Genomic DNA, 24,615 nt, shown 5'->3' with positions numbered 1-24,615 from the left:
GATTTAGAAAGATGATAAGAGTTTAACATACCTGCAGTAATTACTTGAATGACAGCATCCCTTATCCCATGTTCAGATTTTACAGAGCAACTATAGTTTCCAGCATTTGCTACCTGGAAATTGGACAACTTAAGAGACACATTCCCATGTTCAAATTCTTCATTGTACAGCGTTGCTCTTGATCGATAGTTCTGACCTTTGCGACCAAACTTTTCTCCCCTGATGAAGGTATACACTTCTTCTGTATTCTTGTGCTCAGTTTTTATCCATTTCACATCAAATATCTGTGTATTAAAGTAATTAATAGTGCATAAGCAAGGCAGTAATACGTCTTCACCAATGAAAGCAAAAACTGGTTCACTTGGGCCGATGACATCAAAGCTACCTGTAGGAAAAAAAGGCCCAATTAATAAAGTAACACAACTGAGAATACACTTGTGTTATAGCTTCTTTCTCTTATATTACTGAACTTTGTCCTGCTAACCCCATCCTTGGTTGGGAAGATTGTGGCTTAATTTTCCTGTTCTTTTGTTGCATAATATTTGTCTTTATTATGCCTGCCTCCCAGTTTTATTCTTCGTATGCTTTGTTTATATTTTGCCATTCCATTGCAGATCACCAGATATAATACATTAAAGAAAAAAAAAGATTTTTTGACAGAGGGCAAGTATCAGTATGAAAACACATCTGCCAAGGCCAAAATTGAGCTATTAGGAACTTGTGGAATTGTATTGTATTGCTTTCTGAATCAAACTCATTATCAGAGGAAGAGGAGAAAAATGTGGAGTTGTCCATGGAGCTATTTCTGGATGAAAGCATTTATTGGGTGTCCCCACATGTGAAAGAATGAGGGAGTAGAAGCTTCAAAATCTAGGTGTGGAAACAGCCAGTTCCACTGTAAGCAGGCTCAACCACGTCTGCTGATTTCACTTGACTGGATCCCTCAATAACACATTAACAAACACACTTCTGGCATTAGAACAAGCCTTTCTTGTAACCTCTCTGCCTTCACAACTAATATCAAGTGCATCAATTTCTACTCCAATATCCTTTCTTTGGATGACCAGCTCAGAAATGCTGCCAACCAGAACTAGCTCACCACTTTTCTCCTTTTCCTTTGATAATGACTTGATTTAGAAAGCAGAACAGCAGAAGTCCATAATCATTCTCACAGCTCCATTTTACCCTTGACAGATGTGTTTGGTCATAACATGTGTTCAAGAGATCTCTCCCTCTTAATCCATTCAGAACCCTACTGTCCCAACATTCAGACAAGCCTGTTGACATCTTAACTCCCTATGACTTACTTCTCAGTTAGTGATCACTTTACTGTGTCCAGATTGTAAGTGATAAGTGTGAGCAGCTAGAAGGGTTCTACTTGTGACTTCATAAATTGCACTATGGTCCTTAAGGATTGGAATAGCATGACCAGAGACTCTGAAGCTGAGGGAGTGCTGGATGACACTTGTGTAAGTAACAGAAATGTACCAGCTGATTACCTGCTACAATGGACATACATTTGAATACCTAGCGGCTGTGGTGAAACAATATGGGAGATTCTTGAACTGGTATCAGCTGGCTCCTACCCAGAAGTTATAATATTTCCTGGACTCTTTTTTTGTATCTTGATGTAGAGGCAGAAGTTCTGGAGGTTCAACAACTATATCCAGTCTCCTTTTGTAGGCTCAGAACTGACTCTCTCATTCCCAGAGAAGGCACATCTGTATATATGGGACAGATGGAGAGGAATGAAGAATGCTAGAGGGAATTTCCAGATCCATATGGGCACCTGAAACCATGACATGCAAAACTAATAGCTGAAGCAACAGCCTAGATGTATTAATTAATTGCATCATCGTTTCATGTAGCTCAGGCAATACAAGACACTTTAACAGAATAACACTTGACATACATCTTGATGAAATTTGTGCGTATCTGCAAACAGGTGTTACATTACAGGTAACCATTGAAGAAGCTGTCACATTGAACAGCCATAAAAGCATTTCAGAAACCCTGTTTGGAAAAGAAGCCACACCCCCTGTTACCTACACCTGTATGATACGGGAAGTTCTGGTGATGAATACTAAGCTACACTATCAGAACTGTTAAGATGGGTAACCTGTCTGTAATGCATCAAAGGATTTTTGAAAAGCAAAATATGGCAAACATTGTGAAGAATATAACAACTGTGCAGATTACTGATAAGGTTGCCCAAAGCTGTGCAATAATGAAAGCTGTCAAAACTATGTTTTATTTAGAGTGCGATGAGTGAAATGAAAAAAATGCACACTAGGGGAGGTGGTAAGTTTAACCTCAAACATATTAAAAAAATGTGCACAGGGTTATCTTCTGACAGACTGCTTATATCTGCTGTACCAGCCAGAAAAAGCTGCCATATAAAAAAATGATAATAACTGTATTACAATCTGATGTGAAGTCATAAAGTATAATGCATTTTCCATGAAAAGGTGATGTTACTATATAAAAAGGCAAGACATTTGTATGATGTGTTTTATTTGAACAGACTAGTCCTTAACAGAAGGGCATGCTTGTATGTGGACACAATAGTGTATGTTCACTGACCAATAAAGTGCAGGCATGGAACATTAATAGTCATAAGCTCTAGCTAAACCAAAATGTAATTGCACTAGTAATGTACTGCATGAAACATTTTATACCCTCTTTACTTCAAACTGGCATATGGCAAAAACAGTTCGTAAATTGAAAGTAAGGTTGCAAGAACCTATTAGAGAAGTGAGCACTGAATCATCAAATGTGGCTATTCAGTTAAATGCAGCACTTTGGGACAATGTGGATCATATTAGATGTATAGGTTCAGTTTGCTGCTTCAAACTGTAAGGATGAGGATATGGAAATGCATTGTGTTGAATCAAAATATGTTCTGACATATGAAATTCTGATACCAACTGATTTGGATATCTTTACAGCTTCATACATCAATGCCAGTCTTCATTTGTTTCAACTCATCATTTCTTCATGAACATCCATAAAAAAAGAGGAAAGTAATTTGCTTTAATAAAGTAGTAAAAGATTAGTAGATTAATATATGATTAGAAAACATACAAATAAAATGGCCTAGCATTTCCTCTAGAATTTAATCTATATATTTGAAGAAATCTGCATATAAGATAGTTTCTCACAAAATATTCAAGGCGTACTTTGTCAGTTCCTTTTTTACTTAATTCCAGAATTATTTATTTATTTTTGTTTGGTGTGAACAAAGGAACAAGGGCTGTAATGGTATATTGCCTTAAGTGACCACTCAGACAGAAAAATGTTTGAATTTATCTTAATACATTTTATGCGTAGGTGGTCTTTGAAAAGACGTAATGATGGCTATCACTTTCTCAATAAAATGTGGTCCATTGACTATCATCAGAATTACCCAGGCTGTCAATGGGTCTAGCACTAATGCTCAACAACACATTTCCACGAAATGGAAACAGCCGAGCATAGTTTTGTGAAAGTGCTTTTCACTGAAAAAAGCACTTTAGCGAAACTGTACTAAAGGAAAAAAAAATGAGGAAATGTCTGTTGCTGAGATCATGGCACAATAGGGATAAGGGGATATTCACTTTTCCCCACTGTAGTGCGATCTTGGAGTGAGAATATAAGAGAGGGGGTGTGGGGGTAGAGGGGGCATGCCCCCCTGTGTAAACATGATTACTGTTGTTTTTTTCTTTAATGTTGTTAGTTTTTTTTTTTTTTTTTTTTTACTTGAGTTGCACGAAAATGCTTTTTCGGTAAAAAAGCACTTTTGCAAAACTGTGCTCAGCCGTTTCCAATTCGTGGAAAAGTGTTGTCGAGTATTATTCCTAGATCCGCTGTCGATATTATTAAGTGAAAGTCCAGATATGGTTTGTCTAAATGGTGAGATAGCAGCATCCTGAAGGAAGTAGATAGATGAGTTTCTAAAAGAAAAGGGAATGCAGAAGAAGAAGAAATCAAGTCTATGAGGGAAATAATGGTCAATTAGAATATAATTATATTTGAGGATCTTGGCTTTTATCAACAAAGACAATGCAGGAATGGTGTTAAGGAATCCGTTATTTAGATATTGGTGGACTAAGATCATTTCTAGACAGACCTTCCAGAAGAAGAATAAAAAATAAGTTGTGGCACTTGTCTCCAGTTGGGGAAGTCAACAAAATCACATAATGGAGTACAGAGAGGTAAAATACACTGGTTAAGGGATCACTTGTGTATCATCAGAAGACAACAGCTAAGTCTGTCTCTTAGGGAATTGGCCTCCCTAGGAATGTGCATTGTCATGAAGAATCAGTGAGAATTGATGGCAGTCTGTTATACCTTCATTGCTTTTCAACAAAGTGGCTAGGAATGAATTCCCCCAGCATGGTGATGTGCCACAACATAGCTGTACTAGCCAGATAGATGAAGGACCCCTTGGAGTCTTGAAAGGCCAGTAGGAACAGAAAAACTGCCATTTTCAGAACACTAATATGTAAATGAGATGAAGTGTGCACATTCTCTGGGCAATCAACCCATTACAATGCACCCCCTCTCTATTGCAGAGGCATCCATGGTAATTGTAGCCCAAAGAGTCTGAAGATGGTAAGGGATCATTGACTAGAAGTTGGTTAGATCTTATGAGCAGGCTAGTGGAATTGAAAACCATTTGTTATCCAAACTTATGGAAAACATTATTAAAATGTTGAGACCAGGCAATCCACTTGTGTACCTTATGTGAAATATACCATGAAGAACCATGAAAACTGAAGTCACCATGAGGTCTAGAGTCTTGAGAGAGCTGAATGAGTCAAGTGAACTGAAACAACTACTTGTTGGAGAGACAATCTCATGTGGTAAGGTAAAAATGTATGACAGAAATGTCCAAAGTGTAGCAATAAAAATCAGTACTTGTCTTGGAAACAACTATAATTTCACACAGAAAACTGTCACATCAAGGGAAGAGAACAACTTGAACACAGACTCCATACTATAAACAAGATTGTACTAAGATGGCGTAATGAGGAATGAATTATCTAGATTACTGAAACTATTGTCCTTCTACAGTTGCTGATGAATTACAACTACTGACCTGCACTTCATGAACACCCAGGGTCTGTGGTGACAGCACAGGGGAGAGTCATGAACTGATAATGAAACCAGAAAAAAGTCACTACTGTTGCGAGTCCACAAGACAATTTATTCCAAATATAAAACTCAAATAAAATTAAGCGCTTTTGTCATTGCCAGTTGACTTCATCAGAATAACCCAATGAACATGAAAATAGTGTTTAAATAGTATAAGCTTAACAATGATTGGCTGTTACACCTCACAATTTTAAAACATGTTTTAAAAAAACATTACAAAATATTCAAGACAATGCAAGAATATAAATAACTTAAAAAACAAATTATCATGCTTGTATTAAACAATTTTCCACAAGGAAAATATTGTATTAGTTTAAATTTACAATACAACAACAAATATTCAGATACATAGTCACATTTAAACCAGTGAAAGACATTTAAACATGTCCTGCCTTTTCTTTCAATATAGGTAATATAGTCAAATAGTCATTCAACCCCAGGGGACAGTTTGCTGCTAGTCTTAGTTGCCATAAAAGTTCTTTCTTGTTTAAAGCATTTTGCCAATCTCCACCCCTTGCATCAATATTCACTAGGTCTATTATAGCAAATTTAAAGCCACTGTAATCCACACATTGGGTACTATGCTTATACAAAGCATTACTTTCCTTTTTATTCTTTATATCGTATAGATGTTCATATATTCTAGTTTTAAATAACCTTTCTGTCTTCCCAATGTAAAAGGATATACAAGTATTACACTTAGAGATATATACCAGTTTGCTTGAATAACAGTTGCCTCTTCTTAAATAGACTATATTTTTGTTTTTATTGTCTGAAGAAATAGAATTGTCTTCCAGAATATAAGAACAATAGCAATTGTTTAATACAAGCAGGAAAATTTGTTTTATAAGGTATTTGTATTCTTGCATTGTCTTGAATATTTTGTAATTTTTTTAAACATGTTTTAAAATTGTGAGGTGCAACAACCAATCATTGTTAAGCTTATACTATTTAAACACCATTTTCATGTTCATTGGGTTATTCTGATGAAGTCAACTGGCACTGACGAAAGCGCTTAATTTTATTTGAGTTTTATATTTGGAATAAATTGTCTTGTGGACTCGCAACAGTAGTTTTTTTTCTGGTTTCATTTGTTGTATTTAAGCACTACTGCACCACCTTTTTGGTTATCATGAACTGATAATGACAGAAAGTCTAGAAACATCCTGTTTCCTTGGATATTCCGATGTCAATGTATGTGTCCTGGAGTTCCAAAGAGCATATCTTTTTCTGAAATGCATGGAACGGTGACCTACACCATGATGACACTTGAAACTACTTTTGCAATAAAGACATATAGGCCAGTGAAGTTAAAAGTGGGCCTGAGGTGCTTTGTTTTCTTTGGCACTAAAAAAAGGATCCGGTATAATATCTTAAGCTTTTCTGCTTTTATGGGATCTCCTGAAGGGGCCATTTGCTGAGTAGTTTTTCTTTGCTAAGTATTTCTAATGTGATGGAATGTCTGGAAAGGTTAATAAAGAATTTGGGGAAAAGGGAGAAATGATATTATGTAACAATCAGATTTTAACTTCCTTATCCACTTTTTCTTGGAAATATTCTCCATGCCTAGACATAGAGAAAGAGTTGTCCCTCATACTGTCTGTAGAGTGGAACAATTGGTCACGGTATCAGGAATGCTGTGGTCCATCCACCCTGGGGATGAGGTCTGCCACCTGGTGATAACCATGGAACAATACTGTGACTCTATGACATCACTTGAAGTCAGTCTATTTAGTTTGCCTACACCTAGCAACCTCCTGTTCATGATGGTTTGCATTACTCCAAAATCACATCTTCGTCTGCAGGACAGGCATTAAGGTTGCTTACTCTAGGACTGACATCAGGGTACCAGGACAGGGGGATTGGGGGTTACCATGATGGTTAAGCTGTTTACCTTACAGACACAAGGTATGGGGTTTGATTATGACTTTTGAAGGAAGTTGGCTAAGCTTAAAATGGCACGCTAGGGCAGCTAGCCTAGTACTTACCTATGAACATATGACAGGAAATAGAGCACTGACATTGGAAAATACAGCACCACAAAAACACCACTGATGATACAGATACAGGGGCCTGGTGTCACTCTGAATAGAGCTGGTGCTCATTGAATGGATGTCATAACTGATGATGTAACAACATAATTTGATTACACGGACACAAAATATAAGCTTTCATTCACTTTAATAACTGTGAGCTTCCTCAGAAACACAAATGTTCTTGCTCATTTCCACTTCCTATAACTAATGAAATGTGGTCTATAAGAGAAATAATTAGTGACAACTGGAAAATTCTCTTAGGCAACTCTGAGTTAGTAAAAATTGGTGGTTTACGGCCTTTATTCACATACAAAAAGGTTATTAACATCAAGAGTTTACTTAAACAGAGTTCAAATTTTAACAGTGATCTGAATAAAGTTTCTGTATACAAGAAAGGTAGTTATGCTTGCAACACCTGCAGACAGTGTAGATATATTAGTTATATGTCTTCATTTACTTTTAGTCACAACAACAAAACTTTTTGGTTTAAGGAATATTACACGTGCAAAAGTGAAATGGTTGTGTATATTGCACAGTGTGTTTCATGTCAACTTATTACATTGGAAAAACTGTCAGGTGTCTGAAAAGATGAATTTATGAACATCTGTTGGCAATAAAGAAGGGGGAACATACTAATGCTCTGGGAAGACATGCCGCTATTTGTACTAATTTTAAAAAGTTTGTATTTTCTGTCTTGGATAGTGCCAATCAAGATATGTTTTCTGGAGATTATAAAACTTGGTTGGAATGTTAGGAATCTCTGTGGCAAATTTACCTGGCTACAGATTGTACACCAGGTTTAAATGACATCATTAATATAAAATGTTTTTTTGCAACTCAAGTACAATATTTTTTGTATATATATATATATATATATATATATATATATATATATATATATATATATATATATATAGATATATATATATATATATATATATATACATATATATATATATATATATATATATATATATATGTATATAGATAGATATATACATACATACATTTTTATGTGATTATTAAGTGACTATTGTGTGTAGAAACATTTTTAAATTATGAAGTGATTAATATATGAAAATTAGGAAAGTATTTGCTTAATAGACACATCACAGATCATGTGACATGATAATTGAGTATTTAAATGTCTTTTTTTGGGTGGCTGGATATTTTCTGAGGAAGTTCACAGTTATTAAAGTGAATGAAAGCATACATCGTGTGTCCGTGCTTTCATGTGGAATTGGTTTGGCGTTGCAACCATTTTTCCTTTTATTTTGTGAAGTTATCAAGTTTTGCTAATTGTGCATATATGTCACTGATAATCTATTTGCAGGTAAATGTTAAAAGTAAAAAACCTCAGTTACATCAAGTACAGCCAGCAGATGGGTTATAGTATACATACAGTTCAAATAAAGTATACAGGACAGTACAAATAACTACTAGTAGTATACAGCAAAGGCAACAGAAAAAATGTATTCTGTCATTGAAAACAGCCAAAATAATCAAATCAGACAAAGGTCCATAGTTTATTAGTAACCTAATAAAGCAAATATATAACCAAAGTGTTGGGCTGGCATACATTCTATTCTCACAGCATGAAGCAAATAAACAGTACTGCAGTACTACAGGGGGAGGGGTTCTTTCTCAGTTTTACACTGACTGTGTGAACTGTATTGCAAAGTATTGCAAATAAAGCTACAGGAAGAAATAATATATCATTCCTTTTTGACAATACTCTTTCAGGGAGGAGGGTAAAACAGGTATTAGTCCATTAACAGATTAAACCTGACAGGATAAAATATTTTACAAGTTGCTAATAGCCATTATGCTAGTTATTATTGTATTGTATTGTTTAGTATCATATTGTATTTACAGCATGTTACACTGTAAAGCTATACAAGAGATGGCTTAAAATTGCTTTATTAAAGCTATACAAGAGAGAGTAAAATATGTGAAAAAAATTCAAGACTGGTCACTATTTTTAATCTGTTTTTGGCAAGACAGTGTTGGTATGCAGAGGGCGGCCATGGTGGTGCAGCGGTTAGCATTGTCGCCTCACAGCAAGAGGTTCTCTGGTTTGATTTTCAGCTGAGGTGCCTTCTGTGTGGAGTCTGCATGTCCTCCCTGTGGTCGCGTGGGTTTCCTCTGGGTGCTCCAGTTTCCTCCCACATCCCAAAGACATGCAGTAGGTGGATTGGACACTCTAAACTGGCCCTAGGTGTGAGCGTGTGTGTGCCTTCTGTGGAAGGCTGGGCGCCGGGCTGGCAACGCGACACTAAAACTCCACTGCCAATTATTAGCGAACAGATGATCCACTGTGGTGACCCCTAACTGGGAAAAGCTGAAAGAAGAAGAAGTGCTGGTATGCAGAAAGCATAAATGTTTCTAATTGTTGGGTATGTAGTTGCCTTTGGTGGCAATTCCACTAAATACTTCTAAAGAGACATAAACATTTTCCAAGATTTTGCTTTATGTTAATATTATTAAATTTGTAGACTGGACTAAGTGGACTTTACAGTCTTTGTATGTACAAATACAAAAGAATTCAGTACAAATGAAATTAATGTCAAGCAATAAATATGTGTGGAGAACCATGTTTAAAAAAATGGGTCCAGGGTACCTACTAGATTGAAATGCATGAGTAGCAGACAGTCTGCGTAGATATATACTGTATAGGACACATTATAAAGTAACAAGTTCAAAAGCTGTAATTTTATTACTAATTGCAGTTTTATCACTGGTTTTTGGACCATCATTTTATCAGTACTAGTATTGGTTACCCCAGTTAGAGGAAAATTATATTAAAATATTGTACTCATACAGCTAATGGACTAATATGTACACAGCATTCTTTAGTGTATAAAACATGTTTTTTAAAATCCTCAAGTATTAAATATGCTGAAATAATTACATTCAAATATTTGCTATCTAAGCCCAGTTCAGTACTTTACCAAGGTGTTTAATATGTTCACTTCACTGTCAGCCAAGATGTTAATGGGCAGTTCAGAGATATGACCACAATGTTATGGTTAAATGACATTGAAACTGTATATTTTCAGCAGTGTATAAGTGCTTGCAGTAGCACATTTTTTGTCTCTTATAGATGTTAGTCTTTTTCTAATCTTTTAGTATAAAATGATTAATAAAAGTAAATAGTCAATTCAACAGCTGCAAAGAGTTAACAAAATAGTTCTAAGTCATAAATTAAATTCTGTGATTGCAAAAGAATAAATTAATCAAGTTAAAACTAAGGCAGACACAGCCCATAACTGATAAAATATTTTCACAGAATGGTCTGCAAAAGAACAAGTTGTTAAATTTATTCAGTTTTAGAAGTAATACTTGATATCATTTTATTAAGTATGTAAAATTGCATTTTGACTTGTATCAAAAGAAGACTAAAGGTTTTGTTTCTTAATGTGTTTTCTATACAATCTGATCAAAAATGTGTATCAATATAAAGTGTTTTGACTATGTTTTAAAATAAAAAGAGGTAATTGCTAGAGTGTATTTAACAGTGAATAAAGGTTGAAAATAATTCTGTTACAAATATGCAAAATAAATAAGGAATACAACAAAGCTTGCTTAAATGTAGAAATAGAGTTTAGTAATATGTGATTAGCATCCATACTAAATGACTGTGGCTTGAAAAATAAGGAATCTGCTTAATGGACATGTTTCCTTACAGACTCGGCAAAAATGTAAAAAATAAGAATTTGTGCATTTCACACTGTAACCAAGATAGCTGACCTGTTACAGACTTGGCAAGAATGTAAAAAAACAGGATGTACTCATTTCATATTGTCAGTAAGAAAGTTAACCTGCTTCTGTAAAGAATGGACAACAGGAAAACAATCTGTACATGTTTCTATCATATGACTCGGACAAGCAAGGAAGTTTGAATGGATAAAGACAATACCAGCATTATTTCTCTACAGGATGAAAACATATTTTTCTGTAAACACCAGCAAACATATGTTCTCATACAAAGTCCAAAATAGAGTACCATGGAAAAAAATAGGATGTAAAACTACTGTTGGTTGCTGGAACCTGTGTTCTGAGAGACTGCTGTCCAATCTATCTGCAAATATACAGAGCTGAGTATATATTTTTTGGTTTTAGAGTTTGTTAATTGTTGCTTAGATCTCTGTTGAAACTGTTGTCTCCCTGTTCTGATAGACTGCTTTCCAATCTATCTGCAAGTAAACAGAGCTGAGTATATTTTTTTGTTTTTTGAGTTTGTACTGTTAGCTGTTGCTTAGATCTCTGTTGAAACTGTCCCTCCCCCATTTTCTGGTGTGTCTTCAGTTGCTATAACTGTTTTTTTACAGCTTGTGTGTTATCTAACTCAAGGATCACTTGCATAAAATTAGATCTGTTAGTAACAGCCTGCATTTAATTACTGGAACCTGTGTTCTGAGAGACTGCTTTCCAATGTATCTGCAAATATACAGAGCTGAGTATATTTTTTGGTTTTAGAGTTTAATTGTTGCTTAAATCTCGGTTGAAACTGTTGTCTCCCTGTTCTGAGAGACTGCTTTCCAATCTATCTGCAGATATACAGAGCTGAGTATATTATTTGTGGTTTTAGAGTTTGTTAATTGTTGTTAAATCTCTGTCAAAACTGTTGTCTCCCTGTTCTGAGAGACTGCTTTCCGATCTATCTGCAAATATACAGAGCTGAGTATATATTTTTTTGGTTTTAGAGTTTGTACTGTTAGTTGTTGCTTAGATCTCTGTTGAAACTGTCCCCCCCCCCCCATTTTTTGCCATGTCTTCAGTTGGTATAACTAGTTTTTACAGCTTGTGTGTTATCTAACTCAAGGATCACTTGCATAAAATTAGACCTGTTAGTAACAGCCTGCATTTAATTGCTGGAACCTGTGTTCTGAGAGACTGCTTTCCAATCTATCTGCAAATATACAGAGCTGAGTATATTTTATTTGGTTTTAGAGTTTAATTGTTGCTTAGATCTCTGTTAAAACTGTTGTCTCCCTGTTCTGAGAGATTGCTTTCCAATCTATCTGCAAATATACAGAGCTGAGTAGATTTTTTTTTGGTTTTAGAGTTTGTATTGTTCGTTGTTGCTTAGATCTCTGTTTAAACTGTTTTCCCCAACCCCCCTATTTTCTGCCGCATCTTCAGTTTGTATAACTGTTTTTTACTGCTTGCGTGTTATCTAACTCAAGGATCACTTGCATAAAATTAGACCTGTTAGTAACAGCCAGCATTTAATTGCTGGAACCTGTGTTCTGAAAGACTGCTTTCCAATCTATCTACAAATATACAGAGCTGAGTATATATTTTTTTGGTTTTAGAGTTTGTATTGTTAGTTGTTGCTTAGATCTCTGTTTAAACTATTTTCCCCAACCCCCCTATTTTCTGCGGTGTCTTCAGTTGGTATAACTGTTTTTTACTGCTTGTGTGTTATCTAACTCAAGGTTCACTTACATAAAATTAGACCTGTTAGTAACAGCCTGCATTTAATTGCTGGAACCTGTATTCTGAGTGACTGCTTTCCAATCTATCTGCAAATATACAGAGTGGAGTATATATTTTTTGGTTTTAGAGTTTGTACTGTTAGTTGTTGCTTAGATCTATGTTGAAACTGTTTTGTCCCACCCACCCTTCCTATTTTTGGCTTGTAGTTTAAATTTGGTGGCTTTTGCAGTTGCCTGCCCCACTGTAGATTTAATCTGGGACACTCCCCCAGTCCCATCTCTTTACCACATTCTACCTAATAAACTCTTTCTGCTCTTGTTTTTCATCCTTTTTAATTTAATTGTGTTTTTTTAAAGTGTGTTTGGTCTAATATTGCTACATACTCAAGTGTGCTAGATTGCACTGCATGTGAATTGTTTTTACTACTGTTTTTGCTACTTTTCTGTAAAAAAAACTGTAAGCCTGTTTCCTACCTTTCCTGTAACTAGTGTTCCCGATACAGATTTGCTGTATCCAGGACTGTATGTAAGCTTCTGAGCCTCCCAAGTGTTTCTGTGTTGGAGGGAAGTCTTATAGCTTATCAGTGGGAGTGGTAAGCACTAGGTAACCTGTCTACCACATAAGGAGTGGTTCTGGCCCAGAAATTGTAGTTATTGGCCATTTGGGCAATCTCTTCCATCTTTCCCAACTTTCTGATTTGAAAGCCTGCATTTGCACTTGTTTCTGTCCTGTAACTCATCTAGTGCAGATTCAGATTCTTAGTTTTAGCATTTAAATTTGCTTATTCATGCTCAGCACATGATCAGAACTTGTAAGCATTAAATAAGCTACTAATTACTATAGCACACAACCTTCCTCATTACCTAGAGGAAAACAGTTTTTGTACTTACTTTTCTCGCTTGCTTAGAGAAAAAAAAGAAGTTATGTCTTACCATAACGTTCCATCTGTATTGTTGATCCTCGTTCAGTCATTACGCATGGGGTATCGATTCCAAGCTCGGAACCGAGCCGGCCATTTTCCAAGCTCGCTTCAGTTTCAAACTCTTAAGCTAAACTCTTACTCACAATTCCCCTCTCCCTGTTACCTCAGATTGAGTTTGCAAGTTAAAGAAGGTAGAGGCTGCCTTTCGTCAAATAACCTAAGCGAACTGGATGGTGAAATCCACTAGAAACCACAGGAGAGGGAAGGAGGGAGGGTCGTAATGACTGAACGAGGATCAACAATACAGATGGAACGTTGTGGTAAGACATAACTTTTTAATCTGATATTGTTAATCCTCATTCATTCCTTATGCATGGGACAGAGTCCCCAGCTACCTCTATTCCTGGGAGGCTCTCATGGAAGGTCATTCCTGAGCACCATAGAGCCGAAATATGCTCTTCTCCTGGAGACCAAATCCAGTTTGTAATGATTGATGAAGGTATGAAGCGTAGCCCAAGTTGCAGCTGCACAGATGTCATGTAAAGAAGCTCTGGCATGGAAGGCAGCAGAAATTGCCACCAACCTTGTTGAATGAGCTTTCATGGTAGTAGGCAACGAGATATTATGTTGTATTATGTTGTGTGTAAATAAAGGTCACACAGTCTTTCAACCATCTGGCTAATGTGACATTAGCAACAGCCGATCCTAATCTAGATCCAGAAAAGGCCAAAAATAACTGGTCAGATTTACGAAAGGGTTTAGTCCTGTTTAGGTAAAAATGGATCTGCTGTGTATATCTAGGGTATGTAGGCAATACTCTCCTCTGTTTGAATGGTTGAGAAAGAAAACTGGCAATTCAATGGCTTGATTAATGGACATTTCAGAGATCACTTTAGGTAGAAATAATGGATTAGTTCTCAGAGATACTCTATCCCTATAAAAAATCAAGTATGGAGTCTTGATACATAAAGCTTGAAGTTCAGAAATATGTCTGGCAGAAGTAATAGTGACCAAAAACAAGGTCTTCCATGACAAATACTTGAGGTCGCAAGAAGAAGCTGGTTCAAAAGGTGCCATTGTCAGAGCTTGTAGAACTAATGATAAATCCCATGGTTGAATAGGTTCTCTAAAAGGTAGTTTCAGATGATTCACACCTTTTATGAAGGTCTTGCACAATTTATGGGACATAAGAGAGGAATCTTGGTCACCCTCATGAAAATTAGAAATTGTAGCCAAATGAACTCTAATGGTAGAGGCCAATAGACCCGATTGAAATAGGTTGGCCAGATAGTCTAGTATTATCGACACTGGTGCTGAAAAGGGGTCTACTTGTTTATCATTCAGCCAACAGGTAAATCTTTTCCACTTGCTCAGATAAGTAATTCTAGTGGAAGACTTATGAGAAGCAATGAGAATATGACGTACTGGTAAAGAAAGATAATTTTGCCTGGCAATCAAGGGAATTGGAGTAGCCAAGCTGTTAACCTCGGGCTGTTCACATTGGGATGAATCAGGATCTATGGGTGTGAGATCAACTCCGGGATTGGATGGAGAATCCATGGTCGATCTAGTAGGTGAGGCCAAAGGAATGGGAACCAAATCTGTCATGGCCAATATGGTGCTATGAGGATTACCTTGCTCTTCAAACGCCGGTCTTTCTTCAGAAACTGGGGAATGAAAGGAAAGGGCGGGAATGTGTAGATAAGACCCGAGGGCCAATCGTGGACTAGAGCGTCCCTGGGTGACTGTCCTGGAGGGGGAATCAGGGCAAAGTAGTTGCTGCATTTGTAATTGGTTGGGGGTGCAAAGAGGTCGCAGCAAGGACGGCCTCAGTGGTGGAAGATATCCGCCGCTATTAAGGGAGTCATGGACCACTCATGAGGTTGCAGAATGCACCTGCTGAGTCTGTTTGCTATCACGTTGGAACTCCAGGGAATGTGCGTTGCTAGAAGAAAATGGTTGGTAGCCATCGCACATTGCCATATCCTCATGGCCTCTCGACAAAGGGGGTAAGATTTAGTTCCACCTTGTTTGTTGATGTACCAGACCACCGCCACGTTGTCTGATTGAATTGCAATTGTCCCAGATGGCAGTAGGGAGTGGAATGCTTGCAACGCCAGAAGCACCACCCTCAGCTCTAGAACATTTATATGCAGATGGGCCTCCAGTTGGGACCAAGTGCCTTGGACTGTCTGTCCCTGACATAGCCCCCTCACCCCATCAGGGAGGCGTCCGTGATCACTGTGGCCTTGGGTTGCTGGGGGGGGAGGGCGAGACCATTGAGAGAGATTGTGTGTCGTCCACCACTTTAAATCCTGTTTGCACCTCTGGGTTACATGAATCATGGTTGAAAGAGGATGTTGAAAAGGATACCATTGGTGAGCAGTAGCCATTGTAGAAGCCTCATGTGAAACCTGGCCAGGGGATCAATGGTGATGGAGGCTGCCATGGAACCCAACAGCTGTAGAACCGAGTGAGCCATGGATTTTTCCTTTGAAAGGATTGGAATTAGTTGTTGCTTTATCCTTACAATTCTGTGCTCTGGAATAGCCGCTCTGCAGTTTTTTTTTGAGTCCAAGATAACCCCTATGAATTCTGTTGACTGAGATGGGGTGAGATTGGATTTCTGCCAGGTTATGGTTATGCCTAGCCTTTGAGCAGCAAGGAGAGAGTATGCCAGGGCTTTTTCCAGTAGATGTCTGGTGGGGCGGAAATGAGCCAGTCGTCTGACTATCGAAACACCTGGAATCCTTGAAGTCGCAAGTGAGCTGTGACAACTGCCATGCACTTTGTGAACACTCTGGGGGCTGTAGAGAGTCTGAAGGGCAGTACTCTGAAATGGTAGTGACTGGCTCCCAAATGGAAGCGCAGAAATCTTCTTGATGGCCAGTCCACCTTTATATGGTAGTATGCATCTTGAAGATCTATAGAGCACATTCAATCATATTTTTCCAAAAGCGGGAGGATAGACTGTATAGTGACCATCCGGAATTTTTGTACACTCACAAACTTGTTCAATACACTGAGGTCCAAAATTGGTCTCCAGTCCCCAGTTTTCTTTGGCACCAAAAATAGTCTTGCGTAGAATCCGGATCCTATCTGGTCTGGAGGGACTATTTGGATGACTCTTTTCCTTAGCAGCTTTTCTATCTGTAGTGCTGCTTCTTCCCTTTGACTGGGTGGGACATCGGGAAGATGTTTTGAAGGGACGGGACAAAGATCCAAGGGGATATGATAACCTGTGGTTATTATCCTTTGTACCCGAGAATCGGTAGTGATGGTTAGCCAGGCAAAAGGGTACAAGGAGAAATGTCCCCCAATCACCTCCAGAGGAAAGGAGTTGGGCCGCTCCTCAGGAGCGCTGGTAGGATTGATCATGGAAAGAATCCCTGGAATCCTGGTTAAGCTGTCCCCTTCTGCCCTGAAAGGAGCTTCTTCCCTGTGAGTTTCCCCCTCTGCCTCTGGGGATGAACTGTGTGTCACAGAAAGGACCCTGAGATTTCTTAAACCATATCTTCCCACTCTTTTGGTTTCGGGAGAAAGCACATTGGGGGGAAGAATAACGGACACCTATGGCAGAAAAGTTCTTACCGTCTTGTTCACATCTGGCCAGTGTGCTTTTAACTTTGGGCCCAAACAATGAGGAGGGCTCAATGGGGGCATTAAGAAAAGAAGACTTAAAAGGTTCCATGAAGTTGCACAAGCACATCCAGGTGTGTCGTCTCAAGACCGCAGCTGAACCCGCCACTCTAGCTGCTCCTTCTGATGTGTGAGATATCAATCGCATAGAGGAGATAGATATAGGCTGAATGGTGGCCAGCTGAGAGGCCAGTTTGTCATGGGCCTCATTAGACACTGCACCAGCCAAGGTTTCAGAGAGCTCAGAGACCAGATCCCTTTGAAGCCTGGTAAAATGTGCCATATAATTCAGGGACCTGATAGCAAAGGTTGCTGAAGCAAAAGTGCACTTCCCTTTTCTGTCCAAGGCCTGGGACTCTCTGTTAGGTGGATGGACAGTCTGGTTTTCTTCTTCTGCCACAAGTTGGAGCTGCCACCACCAAAGCATCTACAGGAAGACTTTTGGACCAATGGGGGTCTGAAGCAGGAGGGGACAAGATCTTATCAGGCCTCTGGGGAATAGCTTCAACAGTATTAGGAGCCTTCCAAGCATGCTGCACGATGAACTTGACAAGTTCATCAGCAGGTGGCGTGACCCAGGAGGTAGGGGGCCGGGCGCGAAAAGCTTGCAGGAAGACAGATTCCTCAGGGGTCAGATTAGAGGGCTTCCAGTCACCTCTCTGTTTCAGGATTTCAAGGATATCACCAAAGGATACCTCAGAGGGTGACCAAGGGGATCCTTCCCCCTCATCAATATCTGTGTCTTCAGTGAGAGACTCCTCTGTGAAGTCCACATGCTTCCTCTTACGTGAACTTTTACTGTGGACCTCCTCAGTGAGAGAAGCAGGGGAAGACAACGGAAAAGGGGATTCCTGAGAGAATATGTCCTGAGGCCCTTGCACCCGGTGTCTTCTAGATGTGGCTTGTGAAGCCAATGTACCAGAGGAGTGAGGAGGTATAGACAGTCCAGCATCACCAGTAGAAGCGAAAGCCTTCTCCATCAGTTGGAAGGCTGGTCCACCCAGAGACGAGTGTATGTGGAGGACGGGGGCACTCCTCCCCTAAGTAGCTCAGCCTGCCGACTCGGAGTCCTTGGATGGCTGTGGATATCACAGCTGACATCCTGGGTCATAGCAAAACTTTCCTGCCATGAAGGCAACTGTGGTTCCTTAGTGAGATCCATGAAGGGAACCGCAGAAGGGGAAGACTGTACTATATCCATGGACTTCAAAGGCAATGAAGGAGGAGATTGAGAAGGTGTCATTGGAGATGGAGGAGAAACCGGCCTGTCCACAAAGAAGGCAGACTCGGTGCACATCTCATCTAATCGGAATGAGGACAACGGTGCCGAGAAGGACTGAACTACTGTAGTCTGCACCGAAGAAGTCATCGGTGCCGATGTCATTGTCTGCACTGGCACAGGGATCAGTTCCAAAGTGGTTGTCAGTGCCGAAACTGGAACCAACAAAATTGGGAGTCAGTAATAAAGGCCTCGGTTTCGAGAAAGATCTCAGAGCCGGCGCGGTCATGGTCTGCGCCAACTGAATAGTCAGTGCCGATACAGGGGTGAATGTCTGAACCGAGGAGCCCCTCGGTGCCAGTATTGTAGAAGGTTGCAGGAGAGGACAGAGCCAAAATCACTAAAGGAGCTGAAGGTTTCGGTGCTGAAGGTCTAGTCACTGAAAGCACTGGGGCTGACTAAGAAAGCTTCAGAGCTGAAATCTTTGCCTTTTTTTTTTTTTATTTTGGTTGTTGAGAGTCCCCAGCCGGGGACGAAGGCAAGGATTTAGCCTTAGTAGAAACATGCATTTTCTTATGGGTTTTAGGAAGGATTGAGACCTCCAACCCAGAAACAGCCTCTGAAAAGGGAGATTTTAGAAGTCCCTTCAGTAACAGCTTATTTTTCCTCTCTAACAAAGTTCTGTTAGAGTAGTTTTCACATATAGAACAAGGTGGCTCAATAGATAAATGGGAAGCTCCCAAACAATAAACACATAAAGACTGTGCATCAGAAGTAGGCAGTTTGTGTCCACAATCTGAACACCGCTTAAACCCCAGACTACCTTTTTTATCTGCCATTATTAACAAAAAGAAAAGTACCGACAATGGTACAAGAGAGTACCCGAAGGTAAGAAAAGGAAAAGAAAGGGATTACCAATGATGGTAAGGAGAAATTACCTCGCAGTAAAAAGGGTAAGTAAAGGGAAGAGAAGAAAACTTGAAAATATGAATGCTAGATGCGATAGGGCAAGAGACAGTAAAATATGAAATTTTCTGACAGAAAAGTAATTTGTAAGTCAATTAAACAACAATTGACTGTACTTAGCTCAAGAGAAGTAGCTTGACATGACCGGATGACAACGTGGCAAAAGAAATCTGAGGTAACAGGGAGAGGGGAATTGTGGGCAAGAGTTTAGCTCGAGAGTTTGAAGCTGACATGGGCTTGGAAAATGGCTGGCTCGGTTCTGAGCTCGGAACTGATACCCCATGCGTAAGGAATAAACGAGGGTTAACAATATCAGATCAGCTCTTGTACTCACTTTCCTCACTTATCTAGAGTAAAATAGTTTTTTATTCAGGCATGTCCATGGGTCAGCTCCCAGTGTTCTCTCCTGTCTATCTGATGAATCTGGGCATCTTGAGGCAATGTAGAAATTGCCTCATGTACACAGACAACCCTCTCTTCCTACCACCCAACACTACAACCTGTGAGAGATGCACTTATCTAGCCAAACTGGAGGTAAAGCTCTCTTCAACCACAACTGAACTTGACAGTCATGAGGAGAAGGTAAACATTTACACCACACCACACTCATCACATAGTCTCACTAAATCGACACCACCAAAATCCACACATAGTAACACAAAAAAAGCATTCCCGGAGGCTCTCAATAATAATCTGTCTAAGCAAAAGAGACCTCCAAAGCAGAAACACAAGCAACCTCCATCCCCCAACACAACCCAAATGACACATAGCCCACAGACTCAGTGTGCCACTCAACCACAGCCAATAAGGCAAAACAACGTACCCAGCACACTAGTCATAGGTGACTCTATAGTCAGGCACACTGATGTCCCACTCACCAGGCTAAACAAGGAGAAGGTTACTGTCAGCTGCCTGTTGGGTGCCAGGATCCACCACATAACCCATGCACTCAGATCACTCCACAAGTACAAATATGACTCTGTCATTGTCCATGTTGGTGTGAATGACCTGAGATGTACCTCCCTGGACTAAATGAAAAGAGACATGGAAGAGCTCTCTGATCTTGTAGCCCAGGCAGGTGTGACCTTAGCCCTGAGTAGCATTCTGCCATCACCCAGAATGATACCGTAGTACAAGGAGAAAAATGATTGATTTCAACAATTGACTAAGCTCCTGGTGTCATTCTAAGGGGATCCAGTATCTGTCTGCTTGGGATGACATGGTCGACAGACCATGATGCTTTGCCACAGATGGCCTGCACCTGTCGCCCATGGGATTCCGGATACTAGCTAAGGCTCTTGCTGCCCCTATAGTGCCTTTTTTAGGCAAGGTTCAAATAACAAATTCACCACCATAACAGTAAAAGGCAAGCAAAAACTGAGGGTAATGCTACTCAATGCTTGAAGTCTAAATCTCAAAATGCACTCACTCGAGGCACTCCTTAAAATGGAGAACATCGATATCTGTGCAGTGACTGAGACCTGGTTCAAGGCTCCAGAGAGCACCCCTGCACTACCAAGCTATAAATCATACCACACTTTTCGGCCATGTAACCTAGACCGAAACACCAAAGGCGGAGGTGTGTCCATATTCATTAAGAATATCCGCACCTCCAGGCTAGTTGCTCAGCATAATGCATCTGAGGTTATCCAAGTGCAACTAATTCTGGGCAAAACTGCAATCCAAATTGTAGCTTGCTACAGATCCCCCACCATGCCCCAGGATTCCCACTCCTCTTTTCTTGATGTACTGGAAAATATTAGAGTTCAACCAAACACCCTAATAATGGGCGACTTAAACTACCTCACCAGGTTAGGTGAGTGGCCTAATGGTTAAGGTGTTTGCCTTAGAAACACAGGATGCAGCGTTTGAGTCTCACAAGGGATAATTGGCTAGGCTTAAAACAGCTCATAAGGGCAATTAGCCTAGTACTAATCTATGAATCTATAGACCTATTAACTGGGAAAACTACTCGTGTACCAACTCCTTAGCTCAGCGCTTTTTGGGATTCATAAACTCCAATGCCCTGGATCAACTTATCCACACCCCACCAGGGGCAACAATATCCTAGACCTAGTTATTACCAACATGAGTGACTGGGGTTCCACACCTGAAGTCAACTGCTCGTTGGGCCGATCCAACCATAAGCTAATCACTCTTCATATCAACAACCCTCCCCCACCCCCATTACGGAAACCACAGTAAAAATGTCTCCAAAGCCAACTTCATGCTTCTTAAGACAGAAGTGGTGAACTTCATGACACCCATGCAGATAGACAATACAGTTACAACTGCTGAATCCTTCACAAATGCTCTCTATAAGCACTTACATGAGTGCATGGATCGTGCTATCCCAAACAGAACCAAGACACTATCCTCCATAAAAAGGAAGCCAATCTGGTGGTCCCCTGCTATAAACAAATGCTACAGCAGAAGGAAGATACTGTTGCAAAAGGGAGTAAAATCCCATGAGTGGAGGAGCTCCCTGGTCAGCCTCAGTAAGAAGCTGAGATCCCTTATAAGTTCCTCCAAAGCTAGCAACGAAAACAAAATCACCACTAATTCTAAGGACAACCACAAAGCATTATATAGCTATGTCAAGATTCTTGATGGCAACACTCAGACCTGCTCTGAGTTACAGCACAACGGCATGAAAATTACAGAACCAACTGATATTGCCAACATCCTGGCAGATAGGTTCAGTGCTAACTTTACCCCCCTTTCACCCCCTAAAGGGCCCATATCTATACAGGAAGAATGCAGAGTCCCTGTAATCACAACTACACAGGTAAAAGCTGCACTCTCTAAAGCCAAAAACACAGCATCCGTGGGACCGGACAACATCCCAGGCTGCGTTTTGCATGAACTGGCTCCCCACTTAAGCACCATATTCAATAATAGCCTTGCATCAGGCTTTGTGCCCACTGAATGGTGCACAGAAACAGTTATCCCACTCCACAAAGGGGGAGCCACCACTGATCTTGGGAACTATCGACCTATTAGCCTGACGAGCCTGGTCTGCAAGGCCATGGAACGTATCATCATGGAACTCATAAACAAAGACATTGGTATCCTCCAAACTCTGGATCCCACCCAGTTCAGGTTTGTGAAAGGCAGATCATGCCTCCTGAACCTGATCGACTTCTTTGAGGCAGTCACCAAAGCCGTAGATGAGGATAAGGTGGTTCACACAGCCTATCTTGACCTCACCAAGGCTTTCGACACCATCCCCCACTCTGGAATTATAGCTAAACTCACTAAACTATGTATAAATCCCTACATCACAAGATGGGTTGCAAACTGGCTCACTGACAGAACCCACACTGTAAAAGTTGCAGGCTCCAAATCTGACCTCAAATCAGTGACAAGTGGAGTACCACAGGGTTCCATCCTGGGACCTCTCCTGTTTGGTATCTACTTCTCTGAAGTACAGGCTAACACAGAAGGCCTCTGGCTAATGAAGTTCACAGATGACTGCAAACTAGGAGCCATAGTCAAGTCCCCAAATGATGTGGACATCCTACAGAAGGGCCTCGCTGAGACAGATGCCTGGTGTCAGAGCCATGGCCTCAAGCTCAATGCCAAAAAGTGCAGTGTCCTCCCCTTTGGTAAAAACTCTATACCCATGAACTACCACATAGGCAGCAATCTACCTAATACCGAATGTGTGATAAGAGACCTTGGGACCCAGGTGGGTAGTAGTCTCTCCTTTGATAGTCACATCACCACAGTAGTCAGGAAGTCCTTCTACATGGCACACATCATAAAAGGTTCTCATCCAGGAAAAAAAAAGGTCATTGTTCCCCTCTACTCAACACTCATTAGACCCATTATAGAGTACAATGCCCCTTTTGGAATGTACCTCACAGAACATCTGCAGCAGCTGGAAAGGCCACAGAAGTATCTCACAAAGAGGATTACTGGCCTCAAACAAATGCCCTACACTGACCACCTCAAAAAACTCCAGCTTTACTCCGTAGCATATCGCCTACTGCAAGGTGATCTCTGCCTAACATATAAAGCTACGTCAAACCCAGAGCTGTTGGACATGCGACACCTAAGGAAATCCCAATCCCTCTGAGCTACACGCTCTAGGGACCTAAATCTTGTCACCACAATAAACAGGACATGCTGGAGGGATAGATTCCTATCCCAGAGACTTCCCATACTCTGGAACATGCTACCCATCTATGCCAAGCAAAGTTCTTCATTAGCACTCTTCAAGAAAAATCTTGATGAGTGGATGGGAAATAGGAAATACACCCCGGGGATCACTTCTGTGTCTCTGCTCGACAGTGGCGCAGGAAAATAACATTCTTGGGTGGCGTATGGAACCTTGTTGGCTAGGCTTACATAGGCCCTTGGGCCGATAACCTAGTACCTACCTTTGAACCTATGAACCTATAAAGAGACTATAGCAGATAACATTGTTAGAGATATTTTTGTATTGTATCTCTCATATCATCCACGCTGTTTGAGAAGTAAAGTAGAACAGTACATGAAGCTGCAACAGTAGTTCATGTGATTTGTTATAAATAGTTATTTATTGGTTACTGCTTAGAGTTTGGTGCTGTATCAGTGTACACTCTGCAAGTTTCTGTGGGCAACAGACTGTGATAACTAGACTTTGATTTTAGCAGAATCCAGCCAGCAAGACCTTAAGGTCTTAAAAAGACTTCAGATCCATCACAGTAACAGCACCGCAATTAGCACCTTGTAATTAATTTTGCAAGAACAGCAAACACTGTACATAGTTTGCACAAGAATCAACACTCTAAGAGAAGAGAACAACTTAACATGTAGTGTCTTGAAGAATAAGAATGCAGGTTTGGAGAAGGGAGGCACAATACAAATGCTCAAGGACTATATACCATCTATGGTTTCATGATGATTTATTGAATGGCATTTCCCCAATGGAAAACAACTGAGAAATACTCACTGAACACCAACTGCAACAAAAGATTTTTTTGTAGTGGGGTACCCTGCCCATGTGGTGAAACACATCACACAGATTCATAACTTATATATACCAATTTCAAGGTTGCACAACAGTGAAGAAAGGGAAACAGTTACCATTTCCTGACAATAGCTTTACATAGATTCTCCCTAGCACTGTTGTCAAATGGCAACACAGCAGTCAACTAGTTCTCATGTTGCAGCATCTGTTAATACTGTCCATGTGGGTACCATCTTTCCAGTAGAATGATGTAATGAAACTAGAAGTATCACTTCATAGAAAAGGGGCGGATACTCTG

The 24,615-nt window shown here is 40.0% G+C and overlaps 1 protein-coding gene across 1 annotated transcript in view; it reads right to left on the bottom strand.

Moving 5' to 3' along the window:
• The window catches only part of LOC122791474 (hemicentin-1-like), an 810,132-nt gene that overhangs the window by 579,753 nt on the left and 205,764 nt on the right, over nt 1-24,615 (bottom strand). Inside the window, exon 5 of the mRNA XM_044059217.1 lies at nt 32-385. Within this exon, the coding sequence (XP_043915152.1) occupies nt 32-385 (354 nt within the window). The remainder of the gene's footprint in view (nt 1-31; nt 386-24,615) is intronic.

The sequence above is a fragment of the Protopterus annectens genome, chromosome 17.part0 (assembly GCF_019279795.1).
Source record: "Protopterus annectens isolate FY-2018-M chromosome 17.part0, PAN1.0, whole genome shotgun sequence".
In the NCBI taxonomy this organism is placed as follows: Eukaryota; Metazoa; Chordata; order Ceratodontiformes; family Protopteridae; genus Protopterus; species Protopterus annectens.
The sequence above is the reverse complement of the archived record's forward strand: the minus strand, read 5'-3'. Positions and strand labels throughout refer to the sequence as shown.